This window comes from Delphinus delphis, chromosome 15 (genome assembly GCF_949987515.2).
Source record: "Delphinus delphis chromosome 15, mDelDel1.2, whole genome shotgun sequence".
NCBI classification, from domain to species: Eukaryota; Metazoa; Chordata; class Mammalia; order Artiodactyla; family Delphinidae; genus Delphinus; species Delphinus delphis.
The window spans coordinates 64,614,486-64,632,576 of record NC_082697.1 but is presented as its reverse complement, the minus strand read 5'-3'; the positions used below and the strand labels follow the sequence as shown (position 1 = coordinate 64,632,576).

General features: G+C 49.1%; 1 protein-coding gene across 4 annotated transcripts in view; it reads left to right on the top strand.

Annotated features, from left to right (window-relative positions):
* Positions 1-18,091, top strand: part of LOC132438038 (synaptotagmin-17) — a 117,066-nt gene that overhangs the window by 80,705 nt on the left and 18,270 nt on the right. For 2 of the 4 annotated variants that reach the window (XM_060031825.1, XM_060031824.1), the window contains exon 8: positions 4,144-5,513. The exons of the other annotated variants lie outside the window; for them this stretch is intronic. In XM_060031825.1, coding sequence (XP_059887808.1) covers positions 4,144-4,340 — 197 coding nt within the window. In that variant the 3' untranslated portion in view covers positions 4,341-5,513. Of the gene's footprint in view, positions 1-4,143; positions 5,514-18,091 lie in introns of those variants that run through there. 4 annotated transcript variants of the gene reach the window in all.

Genomic DNA, 18,091 nt, shown 5'->3' with positions numbered 1-18,091 from the left:
ACTTTGCACCTTGGGATAAGGAACGTAGGCTATCAGATTTCCATTCATCCTTCTGCCCCTTCTGGTAATTTCGATGTTGATTCTCTAATATGAACTTATTTTTTCCTTTGTTTTCTTTCCAAAATAATATATTCTAGTAAGAAGTTCAAACTGTACATACTTATATAATAATTAGAAAAAGTGTCAAGTTCTCTGTTTCCTCTCTCTAGAGAGAGCTACTCTTAACAATTTTGTGAATATTCTTCCAGATACTATTTTCTATTCTATATGTTAACATTTTCTTAAGCAAAAAGAGATTGTGTTTACATATACTGTTTTGCAGCTTGATTTTGTCTCCTAGCAATATGTCTTGGAGATGTTTCCATCTTGTATATATAGGTCTGTCTCATTTTTTACCATGGTTCTGGTTTCCATGGTGTTGTCACATCAGAAATTATTTAATTAGTCCTCTTGGGCTTCCCAGGTGGCGCAGTGGTTGGGAGTCCGCCTGCCGATGCAGGGGACACAGGTTCGTGCCCCGGTCCGGGAGGATCCCACATGCCGCGGAGCGGCTGGGCCCGTGAGCCATGGCCGCTGAGCCTGTGCGTCCGGAGCCTGTGCTCCGCAACGGGAGAGGCCACAGCAGTGAGAAGCCCGCGTACCGCAATAGAAGAAAACTCATAATTAGTCCTCTCCAGTCTTAGTTTAGGTGCTCCCAAGTCTGGTCCTAAGACAAGGACGTGGGTGCAAGCAGGCTACTAGGAAGGTGATCCCAGGAAACACCAACAAGAGGCTGGGGAAGTGAGACCAGGAAGGGAGGCAGGCCAATCAAGGACGATTTTTTTCTTAATTTATTTAATTAATTAATTGATTGATTTACTTATTTATTTATTTTTGGCTGTGTTGGGTCTTTGTTGAAGTGCACGGGCTTTCTCTAGCTGTGGCGAGCGGGGGCTACTCTTCATTGTGGTGTGTGGGCGTCTCATTGTTGTGACTTCTCTTGTTGCGGAGCACAGGCTCTAGGCACACGGGCTTCAGGAGTTGTGGCACACAGGCTCAGTAGTTGTGGCTCGCGGGCTCTAGAGCGCAGGCTCAGTAGTTGTGGCGCACGGGCTTAGTTACTCCGCGGCACGTGGGATCTTCCCGGACCGGGGCTTGAACCCGTGTCCCCTGCATTGGCAGGCGGATTCTTAATCACTGCACCACCAGGGAAGCCCCCAGTCAAGGACGATTGATGCGTGGGTAACTGCAGCTCGGGAGGGCCCCAGGACCACCGTCAGGTTCAGTGATTCTCTAGAAGGGCTCACAGAACTCAGAAAAGCTGTTATACTCCTGGTTATGGTTTATTGAAGTGAAAGGGTACAGACCCAAATCAGCAGAAGGCAGAGTCCAGGAGAGACCGGCCGTGAGTGTCCAGTTGTGTATGGACAGCACTTCATTCTCCCAGTAATGATGTGTGGCAGCATGCTCGGAGGATCACCAACCGGGGAAGAGCACTGAAGCCTCGGTGTCTAGGATTTGGATTGACCCTAGTCCCCAGCCTTTTCAGAGGTCAAGTTTCTATTGAGTGGTCCAAGGCCCCTACCGAAAGTCACATTGTCGGCATACACTGGCACGTCCCAGGCAGAGAGCACCGGGCGCTCATGGTAGGATGCCAGCAACAGAAGCTATGGGTAGCCTCTGGGGTGGGCTGAGGGGGCAGGCAGGGTACCAGCAAGCCTCAGCCACACTTCGTCATGAAGTGTTTTTGTTATTTCCATTTGTCATTCTCACAAATGATGTTCTAGAGCAGGAGTTGGTGAACTTCTTTGTAAAGGGCCAGCTAGCAAAGATTTTCAGCTTTGCAGGCCACACAGTCTCTGCTGCAGCTACTCAACTCTGCTGCTGTAGCACAAAAGCAGCTGCGGGCATTATGGAAATAAATGGGTTTGACTGGGTTCCAGTAAAACTTTATTTACAAAAAACCGGTACAGACCAGATTTAGCTTGAGGGCTCTAATTTGCCAACCCCTGCTACAGTGGATAATTCTTGGGTGTTTATCTTTGTCCATTTGTGCAGATAATTCTATGGGACAGATCCCTAGAAGTAGAATTGCTGGATCTGGAGTAATGACATTCTTATTTTGAGCAGATACTGTGAACCTCCCCCAAAAGTTGAACGTGCTTCCTCTTTCACCAACAGTGCCTGAGAACCTTTGAGATTTCCTTTCTTAGAACCACTTGCCAAGGAAGCAAAACCTGCACCTGTTGACTAGGATGTTTGTGCATTTTCAGTCTTGAGCTTTGGAGAGGCAGAGGAAGACAGAACATTTTGCCCCCAGGAAAGAAAACCAAATGGGGCCTGAAATGGTCTCCTAATGTCTTACTTTAGATTTGAGGCCCACGGGGAAGGGGACTCTGGTAACTTGTTTTCATTTGGTGAAAATTAAACCTTACATTGCCCACTAGGTGTAGTTCAAGAGTCCTGAATGTTACCTATTCAAAAAAGATTTTTTTTTTTTTTTAAGATGCATCAGAGAGCTTCTCAGCAATTTCCTTTATTAAGCAAAGATTCTTTTCCTAATTTTTCTCTTCCGTAAGGGATTTTCATATAAATAAGGCCTACCTATGCATAGTGAACACTTTACCAAATGTACAAAAAATATACATGGTCCAATTTTTGTTCATGGAGCTGACAGGTACGGGACACTCTTGATGGAGATGGCACAGCGTTTCACTTAGCCTGGTTCACTCTAGGTCTTTTTTGGGTTTGAAGACGATGGGATTTTTGTTTTTGTTTTTCCACTTTTCTTTTTTTCCCCATATTTTTATGTTTGGAATTCTTTTTTTTTTTTTTCTTCCGTTGCAGAGCACAGGCTCCAGATACACAAGCTCAGTGGCCATGGCTCATGGGCCCAGCCGCTCCGCGGCATGTGGGATCTTCCCAGACCGGGGCACGAACCTGCGTCCCCTGCATCGGCAGGCGGACTATCAACCACTGCGCCACCGGGGAAGCCCCCGTTTGGATTTCTTGATGTGAGCCCCACAGGGGGAAACAGAGATTTGTTAGCATTCAAGCTCTGTTTTGGGCTGCATATTTTAGCTGGTTTGTTTGATAATGGGCATCCCTCCTGGGATCCAGCCTGCCTGTGCTCTGCTCACGCTGGGTGAATTTGTGATGGTCCCCTTTCTGTAGTCTTTCATGTGTAACACAGACACAGCCTGCTTCCCCGGTAGTGAGATGGCATGCCTGGACTACCCACATGCAGATAAGGAATTAGGCAGAACTCGGCTGGAGAGATAAATCAAGCTAACTATCTCATTAGGCTTGAAAGACACAAATTAAGCTTTCATGGGAATTAACAGCCTTCCAAAGAGACATGCAGTGCAACAAGGGGAGGAGAAATTGCTGGAGCCCTTTCTCTCAGGAAACTTGCCTCTGTTGCCTAAGTCCCTTTTGTAAAAGGTCAAGAGGTAGAAATTGAGGATCGAAAGAGCAGTGTCGTGTTTATTGAGCACTTACTGAGTGCCAGGCACAGTGTGCATTATCTCACTGAAAGCTCTCAAAGTACTGTTAAGATTCCTGTGTAACCGAGGAGGAAACTGAGTGCCAGAGGGGCTCCTTTGCTTGTCTCAGGGTCTCGGAGCTGTTGAATGACAGAGCCAGGATTCACCTAGGATGTCTGGCCCCATGGCCCAGTGGTTCTTATCTGGGATGAATTGACCCCCTGGGGATACCAGGCCATGTTTGGAGACTCAGGGGTTGTGACAGCTGGGGGCGGTGGGTGCTACTGGGATCTGGTGGGTAGAGGCCTGAGGTGCTGCTGGACATCCTGCAGTGCACAGGATGCCCCACAAAGAATTATCCAGGCCCCAGTGTCAACAGTGCCGGGCTTGAGAAGCCTGGTTTAAGTGCTCAGCTGGACTCCAGTGGTGGCTGGCAGTTCCACCAGGACTGTCCGGCTGTAGTGCCCTGAGGACAGTGTGGTGAGTCTATGAGTCAGAAGCTTAAATTTGCAGCCACGGGACTCGTGGGAGGATGATGAGGGAATCCGGGAATTCTCATGGTTAAAAGTGTCCTGAGAACAAGGACCTCGCACCTGCAGTTGAGGAGTATGGAGACTAACGCCTCTGTCTTGCTCCTGCCTCCCGTCCTGCCCCCTCCTCCTCTCGCCCCTCTGGCTAGTGTTCGGCCACAACATGAAGAGCAGCAACGACTTCATCGGGAGGATCGTCATCGGCCAGTACTCTTCGGGCCCCTCAGAATCCAACCACTGGCGGCGGATGCTCAGTGCCCACCGCACGGCCGTGGAGCAGTGGCACAGCCTGCGGTCCCGGGCCGAGTGTGACCGTGTGTCCCCTGCCTCGCTGGAGGTGACCTGAGGGCTGCGGGGAAGGCAGCTTTCATTTGTGAAAAAAGGAAGAAAACTTAGGACAAAAAATATGCCATATATGTATACTATGACATCCACATCTGCACACACCCTCCTCACCACACACACAGCTCCTCTCAGAACCGAAAGGAAGCTGACTCTTGATCACAAACTGGCCGCCCTCAAGGAGCGAGGCCTGCGAACTTGCCAGAATTCCCACGCATAGGTCATGAGCTGAGTGGGCTCCGCTCCGAGACTTACGGGCAGTGCTTGCTCTCGTGGATCCCCCTGCCCCAAAATGCACTTTCAACCTCAGGCCAGAGGAAGGGCCTCCCCAAAGGTGCCAACCTCCATTGAGACAAAATTTTCCAAGAGTTTGGCCAGTGTTGGGAGGCCTGACCCCCCCATGCCCAAAAGGCACACCCACTGGGTGACTTCTGAATGGGCTGCTGTTCCTAGGGGTTCTTCAAACCTGGTACCTTTCCCCAAAAGTGTTAAGTACTCTGTCTTCTCTTTAGTAGATGTGATAAATAGATTAGACTATTTGGAGAAACCAAACGGCAACAAAAAATATTCCAGTGTAAGAAGGCGCTCCTGGCTTAATTGAACTCGTCCTTGTGGTAGCTTTTCTTCTGGGGACTCCCTGTGGGTATGTATGTGGACGTTCTGGTGTGTGTGCCCTCAGGTGAGCACGTGTGTGTGCCTGTGTGTCCCCTTAGTGAGCAAGGTGCTGGGCCGGGACCTCAGTCCTGAGTACTCCCTTCTCTCTGCCTCGCCCGTCAGTGAAGTTTCACCCAGCGCCCTCCTGTCTGTGAAGACCCCACCTTCAGTAACAGTAGCGTGTGTGTAAGTCAAGTAAATAAAATACGATAGAGCAGAAGTAACGTTTTTTGACCGAATCATGGCGACTGCGACTCACAGAAGACCGGCAAAGGACAGTTACAGGGAAGAAAATGGCCACCACGGCTGCTGCACGCCCCCATCCAAGACGACACCCCTCCTCGTCACACCCTGAGGATCGCTCTGTGTTTGTGTGTGAACCAAAGTCATCTCTCTCGTGCTAAGAAATTAGTGTAGTTAGAATAGATCTCTCTCTCTGTTGATGCTTCTGTATCTTTTCCCACAGCCTATTGTCTGGTATAATGGGGAGCTATTTATTGACATTAAAGATTATCTATTTGTGCCATGCATTTGAGTTATCTTTTTCTTCGTGAACATGGGCATGGAGGGTAGGAGGGTGTTTCAGTTCCTACCACTGTGTAACACGTCATCCCAACGGCTCAGAGCGCTGGTATTTATTATGCTCACAGATTCTGTGGCCCCAGAATTGAGACCAGACACGGGGATGGCTTGTCTCTGTCCCATGAGACCTACGGCCTCAGCTGGAAGACTCGAGGGCCACAGTGGGTATAACCAGACAACCGGTCACGCTGGACATTGTTGGTAAGATGAGTGTGTGGTCTGGGAAGGAAGAACAGTGGAAACGTTAAGATGTATTCATCTGACGACTGACAGGAGAACCCGTGCAAAGAGAAGACGAGGATTTATGGTAGGTCCCTCCCATTGCAAGCAACAGGAAATTAACACAAAATAGTTTAAGCAACGAAGGAAGTCCTGGCTTCAGGCATAGCTGGATCCAGGGCCTCAGATGAAGTGATCAGGGCTTTGTTGATCGTGCTGTCTCCTGGACAGGCTCTCCCCATTCGGTGAGCGTCATGGATACCAGCAGCTTAAGTTCCAACTCATACTTATCATCAAGACCCAGCTTAAACTACCACTTCCTGATTTTCCAAGACAGAAATGACGGCTGCTTCCTGTCCTCCCCACAAGAAGCTTATATTTCTATTTAACTCTTGGGGCCTTACTGTATGCTAAGCCCAATACCTGCACAGTCTTGTTTAGTTCTCACAACAACCTTTTGACAAAGAAGCTATTATTATCCCCATTTTCCAGGGGAGGAAAGTAATGCTTTTTTCTATAAAACTATTTGCTTGTTCAGGGCAAGAGCCATGGCTACTTAGCTTTCTACTGGCCATGCCCAATAAAAGGGGCTTGACCTAGGTAACCCCCTGTGGGCTGAGATGGCGTCACCCCTTCTGGCCACATTGGGCATTGCAGGGTCCCCACGTGGGTCCCTCTGGTGTCTCTCACTCTGGAGTGGAGATGGCATGAAGGTCAAGGGGGAAAGGCTGGGAGGTTGAGTTAGGTTATGTTTGTTAGGAGACAAAAGGAGAAACTTTTCCCTCTCTATAAAATGGCTTCCTTCCTGTGGTTGTACAGAAGAGGATAAAAATATGAGAGAACAAACAGAATGAGGAAAGACAGAAACAGGACAGGCATTCAGGACCAGAGATGAGGTTATACGGTGATTGGGCCCGTGGGCTTTGGATCCAGAGAGGCCATGGTTCAAACCCCAGGCCCAGCACACCCTACCTGTGCCCTCACACAAGCCGCGGAGCTGCTCTGGGCCTCAGTTTCCTCATTACCTTACATTGGGCACTTCAGAAGCCGACGTTGAGGCAAGGACTCGGCTGCCGGTGGTTTATTTGGGAGGTGAGCCCAGGGAGCACAAATGGAAGGATAAGCCAGGGGAAGGAGAAAGGCAAAGGCTGCTTTAACTGGCATGGTGGGCAGCTGGGGCTCGGTCGTGCTGGGGGCCCACGTAGAATACGCTTGAGAATGATCGTTATGGGGAAGCTGGACTATTTAACTACTGCGCCTCGTCTCTCAGCGCATGAGGGTACAGCCCCGGAGGCGTTCAGTGATTGGCAACTTAGGACTGTCCTGTGTGGGCTGAGCCAGCTTGGGCAGCCCCGAGAACTCCCCGGGCAGAGAAGGAGGGGCATGTGCCTGAGCAAGCGAGCCGCCCCTCTGCATGGCCCAGCCCACCTCAGCATCGGGGAACTCAGGTGGCCGAGGGCTGGGCGTGGGGCATCCCCAGCATCTGCTCCCCTGATTTACAATAACCACAGGGCTGACTAGGCACCGTGCCAAGTGCTAAGCATCTCATTTAGTCCTCATGCAGCACCCCACGTGAGAGGTGTTCTTATTCCTCTTTTATAAATGAGGAAGCCGAGGTTTCCTGGGATTGAGTGGCAAGCGAGCATTAGAGCTAGAATGCCAGCCCAGGCCCAGCTGACTCTAGAGCCTGGTATGGGCTAAACTGTATCTCCCCCCAAGCTCACATACTTCATGAAGCCTTAACCCCCCGTACCTCAGCATGGGACTGTATTGGGAGGTAGGCTCCTTAAAGGCAATTAAGATTAAATGAGGTCATCAGGGTGGGCCCTAATTCAATACGACTGGTGTCCTTATATTAAGGGGAAATTAGGACACAGAGACACACACACAGAGGGAAGACGGCATCTACGAGCAAGGAGGGAGGCCTGGAGACCCAGGCCAAGGAGAGCTCCTTCCTTCCCAGCCTCAGAAGGAAGCAACTCTGCCAACACCTGGACTTCAGACTTCCGGCCTCCAGAACTATGAGGCTACGAAGCTCTGTTATTTAAGCCACCCAGTTTGTGGTCCTTTGTTACGGCAGCCCTAACAAACTCATATAGAGCTGGTGTGGCTGACCGCTCTGCTGGGCTGTTTCATCTGAAAATAGGATGACCGTTTTTACCCCATAGGGTTGTATGTGACGTGAGGGTTAGCCGGGATAAATGCCTGCAAAGGCTTAACACACAGCACTTGATGGCTATTCCTACTGGGCACACATCAGGCATTGTTTGCTGAGTGACTGGAGAGAACAGCAGAAGCACAGATGTCAGAGCCATCCACGTCTCCAAGGATAGTTTGTCAGGTGTTGAGGGAAATGTGTTGAAAGGTGAAGAAATGACTTGGTTTCTATAGAAACCTGGACCCCAGGTGCCTTATTGTGGGCCACCTGCCCGGTTTAGTTAGCATCCTCCTTCTCCTCGGCCAGGAGATGAGAAAGGAGATGCATGGGCCACCTACACACCCTCTGGGGTGCGGGGACCTGAGTTCAAAGGAAGGAGGTAGAGGAGAAGCGGTGGTGTCAAGTTTTAAATCTGCATCTATTTTCCCAGGGCCCATCTTGAGCTGTCTCATCTCTGGGGACTCCAGATCCCCTCAGGACTCCAGTCTACCCCTGGGACTTGACAGAAGCTATGACCTCTGCCCAGCCCTGCCCAGATGTGCTGGTTCCCAGGGCACCAGGAACAGCTGTTTTGGGTACTGATACTTTACTCCCAGAAAGCTGGGAATCACTGCAGGGAAAGAGGAAGAGTTCCTTTCTTTTCTGGGTGGCCTGTCTTCCACCGCCAGTGGGATACCTTTTCTTTTTTCATGGTCAAAAATACCATTTAAAAGAATCCAGGAATGAGCACCACTAAGTAAAAATTTAAAACTTATGTCTAGAAAAGAGACTGGAAGACATTGCCCTGAAGGTTGCAGGGGTTAACTTTTGGGAAGTGGTTTTGCTTCTCAATTTTATACCTTCCTATTCCGTTTTTTTGAAGGTTCCATAGTGATGTAATGGTGGTTAACATATATTGAGCATTTATGGGTCAGGCATTGTTCTAAGCACTTGTATGAGGAAAAGTATTGATTTGTCCCCATTTTTCGGATGAGGAAACTGAAGCTAAGATGGATTAAATAATCAGTGTGTGGTCACACAGAAGCAGGTCTGGAATTTGAACATAGATACAGATGTGCCTGGATTGAAAGGTATGAAATAAACTAGCCTCTATTGTCCCTTTTATGATGGTGGTGAGGGGAAGGGAACTTTGTTTTACTTACTGGTAAATAAATGACAATTTTAAAAAGCTAAGAAACTAAAGGAGATAGATAGATAGATAGGCAGACAGATGATAAGAAGAAAGAAATAGATCTTCACCAAACCCCCAGGCCACCATGAGCACAGTGTGTGTATGCGTGTGTGTACGCATGGGCCCGGGTGGGGGTGGGGGGGAGAGTAATGTCTTTAAGAACCCAGAAAATACATACTGTGTTACAGAGAGACCTCTACAACCTCCAAATGGCCACAAAGATCCTATTTGTTAAGTGAATAAATTGTCTATTTCCTAGCCAGTAAACTTGAGGTCTAGAGCAAGGGGTGGCAAGCTATGGCCCGTGGGCCAAATCCAGCCCACTGCTCGTTTTTGTAAATAAAGTTTTATTGGAACCTGGCCAGACCCATTCCTAAAGTCTTTCACAGAGCTGTGATAGAGACCATGTGCGCTGCAAAGCCACTACTATCTGGCTCTTTACAGAAAAAAAATTAAAGTTGCTGCTGTGTAGGCTGAGTAAGTCTGGAGATGTAAGGTACAGCATAATGATTGTAGTTCATCACACTGTACTGAACACTGGAAATTTCCTAAGGAGTAGATTTCAGGGACACTCACCACACACAAAAGGTAACCCTGTGAGGAGATAATATGTTAATTAGTTTGACTGTGGTATCATTTCACTATATATATGTATATCACATCATCATGTTGTACGCCTTAAATACAAACTATTTTTTTAAAAAATAGAATTTTTTAGAAACGTTGCCTACCCCCATCTAGAGCAATGCTTCATAACATTAATGTACACATGACTCCCTGGGGATCTAGTCAAAATGCAGATTCCGATTCAGCAGGCCTGGGGTGGGGCCTGAGGTTCTGCATTTTTAACGAGCTCCGAGGAGATGCCGATGCTGCTGGTCCGTGGACCACACTTGGGAATGAGCGTGTCACAAATACTTTACATGTTTCCATCCAGAGAGGGGGCATGAACCAGCTTACCCAAACCTCCAGCCGTCACATATTGTATTATCAGCACAGGTCATTTAGGAGGTTTATTTGCCAAATCAAAGGCTCCTCCACTTTTCAAAAGTATTTCCAGCGGCCTGTGTCTGACGACTCTCCTTTTCCCCCTGGGTCATTCACGCAGAGGGTGTTTGATTTCCATGACAGCAGGGGCCTCTAAGTACAGTCAGCACACCAGATGATGGGGAGTGGGGAGAAAGCCTTCCAACTTTCTTCCATTTTTATAGTTTGTATCAACTTTTTAAAAAACTCAGTTTGGGGGACGGCTGTTTTATAACAGACACGATGCACATCACTTATATAATAAACATATGTCATTTATAAATAAATAAGTGCGCATGCTCTGGGGGGCCTCATCGCAAAGCTTTGAGACACCGGGTAGACGGGAGTTACACCATGGCTGAAACTGGGCCTGGGCTGTGCTCGTAGCCTGAGTCAGGCCTTGGCAGGCTTTCAGCCCCATGTGGGCCGGCAAAACACGCTGCATGGGCACGAGTTTTATTCCTCGCAGGCACAGCGGCAGGTGTTCCAGAGAGAAAGTGAGCGACTGGGACACGCTTGAGCCCTTGTGAATGCCAGCCACACGAAGTGTCAGGGCACCTGGCTGAGCACTTCGGGAGAGAAAGGAGGGAGTGTGCAGGGAAAGACCTGCACTGGATCAATGACAATCATAGCAAAATTTGCTGTCAGGTATTCAACACCTACTACTAGCCAGCTTCTATGCTAAGTATTACAAATTATTACATTTAATCTTTGTGAGGTAGGTACTGTTATTATCCCCTATTTTATAAAGGAGGAAAGTGAGGCTCAGAGAGGCAGAGGATACACAAAGACTGAGTTTTAGAGGTATCAATTCATAAATGCAGTGAGATTCCAATGAAACACCAGCGGATCTATTTTAAGTTTGAACACGCTAGAACTGTACACTAATGATAACGTTTGCCTATTTTTGGTGAACACTTCCTCTGTGTCGAGAACCTTCTACCGGCACATCCTTTAACCTCCAAGAGACCCTGCAGGAGATGACGGGCCTGCCCTTCCTCCTCGCTGCGGGGAATCCAATGCCCTGGAGCTGGGCCGACACGTTGGGGCCCCGCTGAGCCAAAGCACTGAGGCCCCGCCCGCAGGGGGAGCCCTTTCTCAGCTCCGCGTAATTGTTCCCGTGTGCAAAGGAGGCCTAATTCTTGTCAGATCTTCAGATTCGTAGCAGAGGCAGAAATCTCGACTTATACTTAAAATCTCCTGATCTTACACCCTGACAACGAATTTTTAGAAATTTTAAAACACAGCATGGACCCAACACATCACATCCACGGGTGAGCTCGCTTGGGCCCAGGAGGCCTCTGCCCTAGATGCTGACTTGTATTTTTACCTTCTGGTACTATTTCCTCCTAGGGCTCCGCGATGCTTTATCTGCTGTGCCAGGCGGGGACGTGCGCGCCGCTATTGTCCCATCTTACAGAGTCTCAAGGGAGGCAAGCACGTGCCCAAGGCCACTCGGTGGCTCGGAAGCAGGGCTGCGCTTCCTCTGAGTTCTCCGAAGGGGGCCGGCCAGGGGCGGCTTTCAGGCTGTCACTCTGAGCTGGCCGCGGCCGTGCAGGGAGGAAACAGGAGTCAGGGGAGGGGCGGGGGAGGAGACTGGGGTCTACCCAGTGCTCCTGAGCTCTGGGCAGGAGAGCCATCCGGACCCGAGCTCCCACGGCAGGGCCTCTCTCCTCTGCTCAGGCCGTGAGGTGGCTTTCTCGGGGCCCAGGATGCAGAGGTGGGGACTGTGGGCCGCGGCCGTCCTGACCCTCCTCTCCGCACAGGCTTTCCCGCAAACGGACATCAATATCAGCCCAGGTGAGCACGGGGCCAGGGTCGGGAGGAGAGGAGGACACCCCGCAAATGCTTGAGCTGTCAGTGAGGCCTCGCTGCCTGGGCTGCAGGCCTGCCTGACCCAAGGAATGCTGGGGGGCCAAGCTGAGCCTCCTGACAGCCCCTCCAGCTGCTCTCCCTCCAGCTCACGCGCATTGTGCTAGGGCCAGACGCAAAGAGACCTGGTGATAAATCCCAGCTTTGCATCTTAGAAGCTGTATGACCTGGCACAAGTTTCTTAACCTCTCTGAGCCTCAATTTCCTTCAGAAAACGGTGGTCACAGTGACACCCTCTGGGGCTACCGTGCAAGGGAGATGAGATCATCTGCGGAAAGTGCCCGGTACCACAGGAAGATCTGAAGATGGTATTTTTGTTAGGGGTTTGGCATCTGGGCTCCGCGGTCCCACCTTGGCTGTGACAGCTGTTCCCAGGGAGCTGGGCACGCAGGAGGACATAGTTGTCCCTCTAGTGACCTCCCTGGCGGCCTGGCCCAGTGACACCCAGCTCTGCGGATATTCAGTGTCCCCAGGGATTGGGATCCATGAGCCTCGGGCATGTGGCCTCCCAGTGTCCCACTTGGAGGACGCGGGGCTTCAAATGAGCTCAATTTCTTCACCCTTGCAATAGGGAGGCTAGGGTGCTGACTCTGGGGTAGGAAGAATCCTGAGTCCTTCAGTCCCTTCAAGGTGGAAGATCTTGCCTGTCACCTCTACCAGGAGGGTTCTTCCCAAACATGGTTTAAAAGCTATAATAATAATACCAATAACAACAAGTGATACTTTTGTAGCCCTCACTATATGCCAGGCACTGTTTTAAGCCCTTTTTACATATGGATTTATTTAATCCTCACAAAAACTCTATGGCAGAGATACTGTTTCTATCCCCATTAAAATAAAACTAACACTGTAATAAAACATCTGTAAGGTCCCCATAAAGCCATGTTATTGGGCAGTTACAGTGTTGAGGGGAATTTAAATAGTGGGGTGATAAGATTGAAAGATAAAATACCTGATGTCCAGGTAAATTTGAATTTCAGATAAATCATTTTTTACTGTAAGTGTCTCGCATATTGCATGGGGCATACCTTATGCTAAAAATTATTTCTTGTTTATCTGAAATTCAAATTTAACTGGGAATTCTTTTTTTTTTTTTTTATCTGGTAACCCTAGTGATGGGAGATAAAGGGTGGTCAGTTCATTTGGGCAAGCATCAGGGGCTCTGGTCTGCCATAAACTCTCTGAGTGTCTGTATTAGTCAGCTCGGGCTGCCATAACAAAATACGGTAGACTGGGTGGCTTCAACAACAGGAAGAGTTCTGGAGGCTACAAGTCCAAGATCAAGATGCCACCTGATCCGTTACCTGGTGAGGGCCCTCTTCCTGGCTTGCAAGTAGCCACATGGTGGAGAGAGAGAGTGCTCTTGTCTCTCTTCCTCTTCTTACAAGGGCACTAATCCCATCATGGGCGCCCCATGACTCCATCTAACCCTAATCACCTCCCAAAGACCCCATGAAAACACCATCACATTGGGTGTTGGGGCTTCAACGTGGGAATCTGGGGGGCACACAAACATTTAGTCCATAACAGTGTCTTTGCCTGCTTGCTCTTGTGCCTCAGTATCCTCATCCGTGCAATGGGTGAGCAGGAGGGAAGTTGGACAAAATATCCTTGAAAGATACTTGTGTGTTCCAAGATCTTGCCTTTCTGCCCAGCATAAGAGGAAAGTCCTGAGGCTGAGTTTGAGAGTGGGAGCGACGGGGAGTCCTCTCTCTCTCGCTAGCTTGTGACCATGGGACCTTTCTCTGAGCTTCAGGTTTCCTCCTGTGGAAAGTGAGGATGATAATGGTGTCCATCAAACATTTTGGGGAATCTTCAATGAGATCATGCAAGTGAAACACTTAACACATAGAAAGCACTTGAAAAATGGCTTATTACCTTACTACTTCTGCCACTGTGGTTGTTGATGTTATGATAGAATTGACCAGGAGACACAGTTTTCTGCTGTGACAAAATGCCTTCAAAAAGGAACTTCCAGACATCTAGCCCCATACCTCAGTCCCACTCTACAGATGTGGAGACTGAGATCCCTTCCAACCCAGCAACTTTGGAGACCTCAGAGTTGGAGTTGGAAGGAAGGGTCCCGGAAATCCACTTGGCCCAATCCTTCCACAATACAGCTGTGGAAACTGAGGCCTACAGAGGCCCAATAATCTGGCCAAGGTCATCATCCATCCAGTCCAGCAGAAAGCCCAGTTCAAGCCTGAGTGGATAAATCTGCTAGAGGAAAGTGATTTCAATGCAGAAGAGAACGTGTGAGTTAAGTGTGTGTATGTGTGTCAAGTGGGTGTGTGTGTGCGTGTGAGTGTGCGTGTTGATGTGTGCCTAGGGAAGCCTTATCTGGGGTCTTGGTGAGCCGTTGGCAGACCATGAAGGTGGGCGCACAACCACAGCCCTCCTTAGTGACAGTGGGCCTGGTTCTTCTTCCTCTCCTGCATCCCGAGCCTTTAGGTACAAAACAGAACAGGGTCATTCCATCCTTCATCCCACTGCTCTGGACCTTTCATGAACATGCAAATATACGCAAATAGTGCAACCCAGCCATACCCTTAGATCTGCTTTGGAAACAAACCTTTAGACACTTCTGAAAGACTGAGAAGGATTTAGCCAGACTAGATCCTTTTCCTAAAACCCTTCTCTGAACCTGGCTTTGATCACTTTGGTTACACGGATTAACAAATATTCAGTGATTAAAAGAGGGCCTGGCACCTGGTAAAACTACATAAATATTTGCTGTTATGATTCTTCAACCATAACCATAAAAAGTTTCCTTTCCGTGGCTCCTGAGCCCAAGAACTTTCCACAGCAAAGGAAATTCTAGCAAAACATTTTGATGCTCAGGGTCTGCTTCTGCAGGGCTTCAGGGGTGGGAAGGGAGAATCAGTCAAGTTCCATAGCCTCTTCCTCTCCCCTCCAAGAAGCTGGCATTGTGCACTCAGCACCAGGATTATTCCAGGGCCCAGGCTGTTTCTGTTGTGATATCTCATGTTTACTAGAACACCTACTATAAGCCAGGCACAGGCTTCCCTGTGAAGTAGGCACTATCATCATGCCCATTTTACAGATGAGGAAACTGAGGCACAAAGAGGTGAGTTTCTAACTGGAGTCATCTAACTCCAGAGTCTAAGCTCTGAGGCAGGAGCACAGAGGCTTGGGCAACTGGGTGTCCCTACTTCCTAGAGTACACCCTTCCCCACCCACCAGTCTGTATCATAGAGTCAGATCCTAGAGTACCCCCGCCTGGACACTCTGACCCATTCCCTACCCCTCCTCTATGGTCACAGAGCCCTCTGCCTATTTCTAGAATGTCCCTTAGTATATGAGGACTCATTGCCATGTGTACTATGCATTCCTCCCTCCAGACTGTGAGCAACTTGAGGGCACAGACCTCAAGCCAAATAAGCACCCAGGAGACATTGAATTATTACCTAATTATGTTGGTCTTAGTTAGCTCAGGCTGCTATCAAAAAATACCATAGACTGGAAGGCTTAAACCCCAGGAATTTATTTCTCACAGTTCTAAAGCCTGGGAACTCCGGAATGAAGGTGTTGACCAATTCAGTTCCTGGTGAGAGCTCTTTTCCTGGCTTGCACATGGCCACAGAAAGGAGAGCTCTGGTCTCTCCTCTTCTCCTAATGGCACTAACCCCATCATGGGGGTCCACCCTTATGACATCATATAACCCTAATTTCCTGAAGGCCCCAGCTCCAAATACCATCACACTGGGGGGTAGGGCTTCAACATATGAACTGGAGGCGGACACACAAACATTCAGTCCATAATGCTGTTAAATTGGGTGTTTAATATATTTGTCTTGCCAAATGAGAAAACCAAGACCAGAAAAAGATGTTTTCTGGAGGCACTGTAGTGCTTAGGAATTTTCAAGTCCATCAGACCTTAATCTCATCCTGACACTGCCACTTGCTAGCTGTGGGAGTGAGTGACTTAACATCTTTGAGCCTCGGTTTCTGCACCTATAAAATGGGGATGATACAGATACGCCTCCCAGTTTGGTCCCGACGGTTATATTAACCACGCAATGAATGGCCACTGTTATGAGCAATACAGAAAATCACCCAGTGCTGTCTCCTCTGTATCACGTGACCACAAAAGCAGCCTGGAAGGAGGGAAAGCAAAGCTGAGGCATGAGAGACCTGGGACCAGCAGTTCTGCACCCCAGAGCCAGGGCTCACAGGGAAGGGCCCACTGAGGGTGGGATGTGTGGACCAGGGAGACAGCAGGCAATGAAGGTGACTGAGACCTCCCAGTGGCCACCTTCCCAGACACTGGGAGACACTTCCGACCCCCTGGGACATCTGGGGCCCAGTAGTGACGGGGGGGGGGTGGGGAGGCCGCCAGTGTGGCCCCCAGAGCCTCCCCCTCCACTCCCAGCTGGCTCTCAAGGCTGATCTGGGCAGGAGGAGGCAGTGTAGTGTGTTTGTGGGCAGCTGGACTGGGGCCAGGGGAGCGAGCAGCCAGATCGTGTGGGAAGGTGACAATTTATTCTTTTAAAAAGAGAGAGATTAAAAAAACAAGTCCTGAACTCCGGTGGCATGTCCTCTTTCCTTAACAAGCTCAGAGCTTCCAAAGGCTTTGACTCCCACCCCAGCTGGGAGACCCTGGGGGCCTTTGGTGCTGCTAATTGAAGTAAAATACCTTGTTGTTTGGCCTCTTGGTTTCCAGAGCAACAAGCTTTGTGCATCCCTCCCCCGCTTCCACCCCTCCCCTCCGTCACCTCCAGCCTCAACCCTCCCTCAAATTCCCAGCCAGGCTGAACCTTTTGCAATTCTCCAAATGCTCCCTTCTCTCTCATGCCTCTGGGCCTTTGCACGTGCTGTGCCCTCCACTTGGAACCCTCTTCCTCTGACTCTTCCTCATCCTTCAGTTCTCAGTGGGGGTCTCACATCACCCCCTCCAGGAAGCCTCCTGGATCTCCAAATCCGGGTTATGTGCCACTTTTGGGTGCTTCTGTGGCAACACCTTTATTTTCCCCATCCGGAAGGGGACTCACTCTGGTGTCCTGTCTTAGTCACCAGTGGACACCCTGAAGGCAGGGTTGGGGTGGCCACCAGTTCAACTAGGGAGAAAAAAGGGGCAAACAAATGACCAGTTTCCAAAATAACTTGAGCGCTGCTCCCTCAAGTTTTTGCCTGCATGACAGAAATCCATATTAATTGCATATTAATGACATTTTATTTCTGTGCTTATTTTTCTTAATGTCAGCCTCCAGAGAGTGTAAGATCCATGAGGGCAGAGGTCACCTCTGTGTAGGCCACAGTAGCTCCAGCACATAGCCAACTACCTGAGACCAAGTAGGTGCTCAAATAAGACTTGTTGAATGAATAAGGGGATGAATGAAGAACCAGACCATCAAGATTGAGACCAAAGGAAATGGGCTTAAATGCAGCAGGAATCTCTAAATTAGGTCTGGAGCCACACAGCCTGGCTTCCAAACCCAGCTCTGCCACTTAGTAGCTGTGTGACCTCAGGCAAGTTACTCAACCTTTCTGTGCTTTGGTTTCTTCATCTATAAAGGGGGATGATCATGGTACCTACCTTGTAGGATGTATGAAGACCAAATGAATTGAAATGTACAAAGCACCTGACACAACGCCTGGCTCAGACGGAAGTTCAGTAGGGTTGGCCCTGGTTGTAATGTCACCATCACTACCTGAGTGTCAAGCTCTAAAGCTATAGAGATCTCTTCACCAGAGAGACACAAATTAGCAAAGGCTACTCTGGGTTCCAGGTTGATGAAAGTCCTTTAAGGGACTTCCCTGGTGGTCCAGCAATTAAGACTCCACACTCCCAATGCAGGGGGCTCAGGTTCGATCTCTGGTTAGGGAACCTAGATCCTGTGTGCGGCAACTAAGAGCCTGCATGCTGCAACTAAGACCTAGCACAGACAAATAAATAAATAAATTTTTTTAAAAAAAAAAACAGAAAGAAAAAAGTCCTAAGTCTAATCCTTGTTTCTAAAATCCCAGAGGTAAAGGAGGTAGGGGGTTGCCAGGCAGGGTGGAGTTCATTATCATCCCAGTGCAAGCGAGTGGCTCCTTTTTGCCTCCCAGA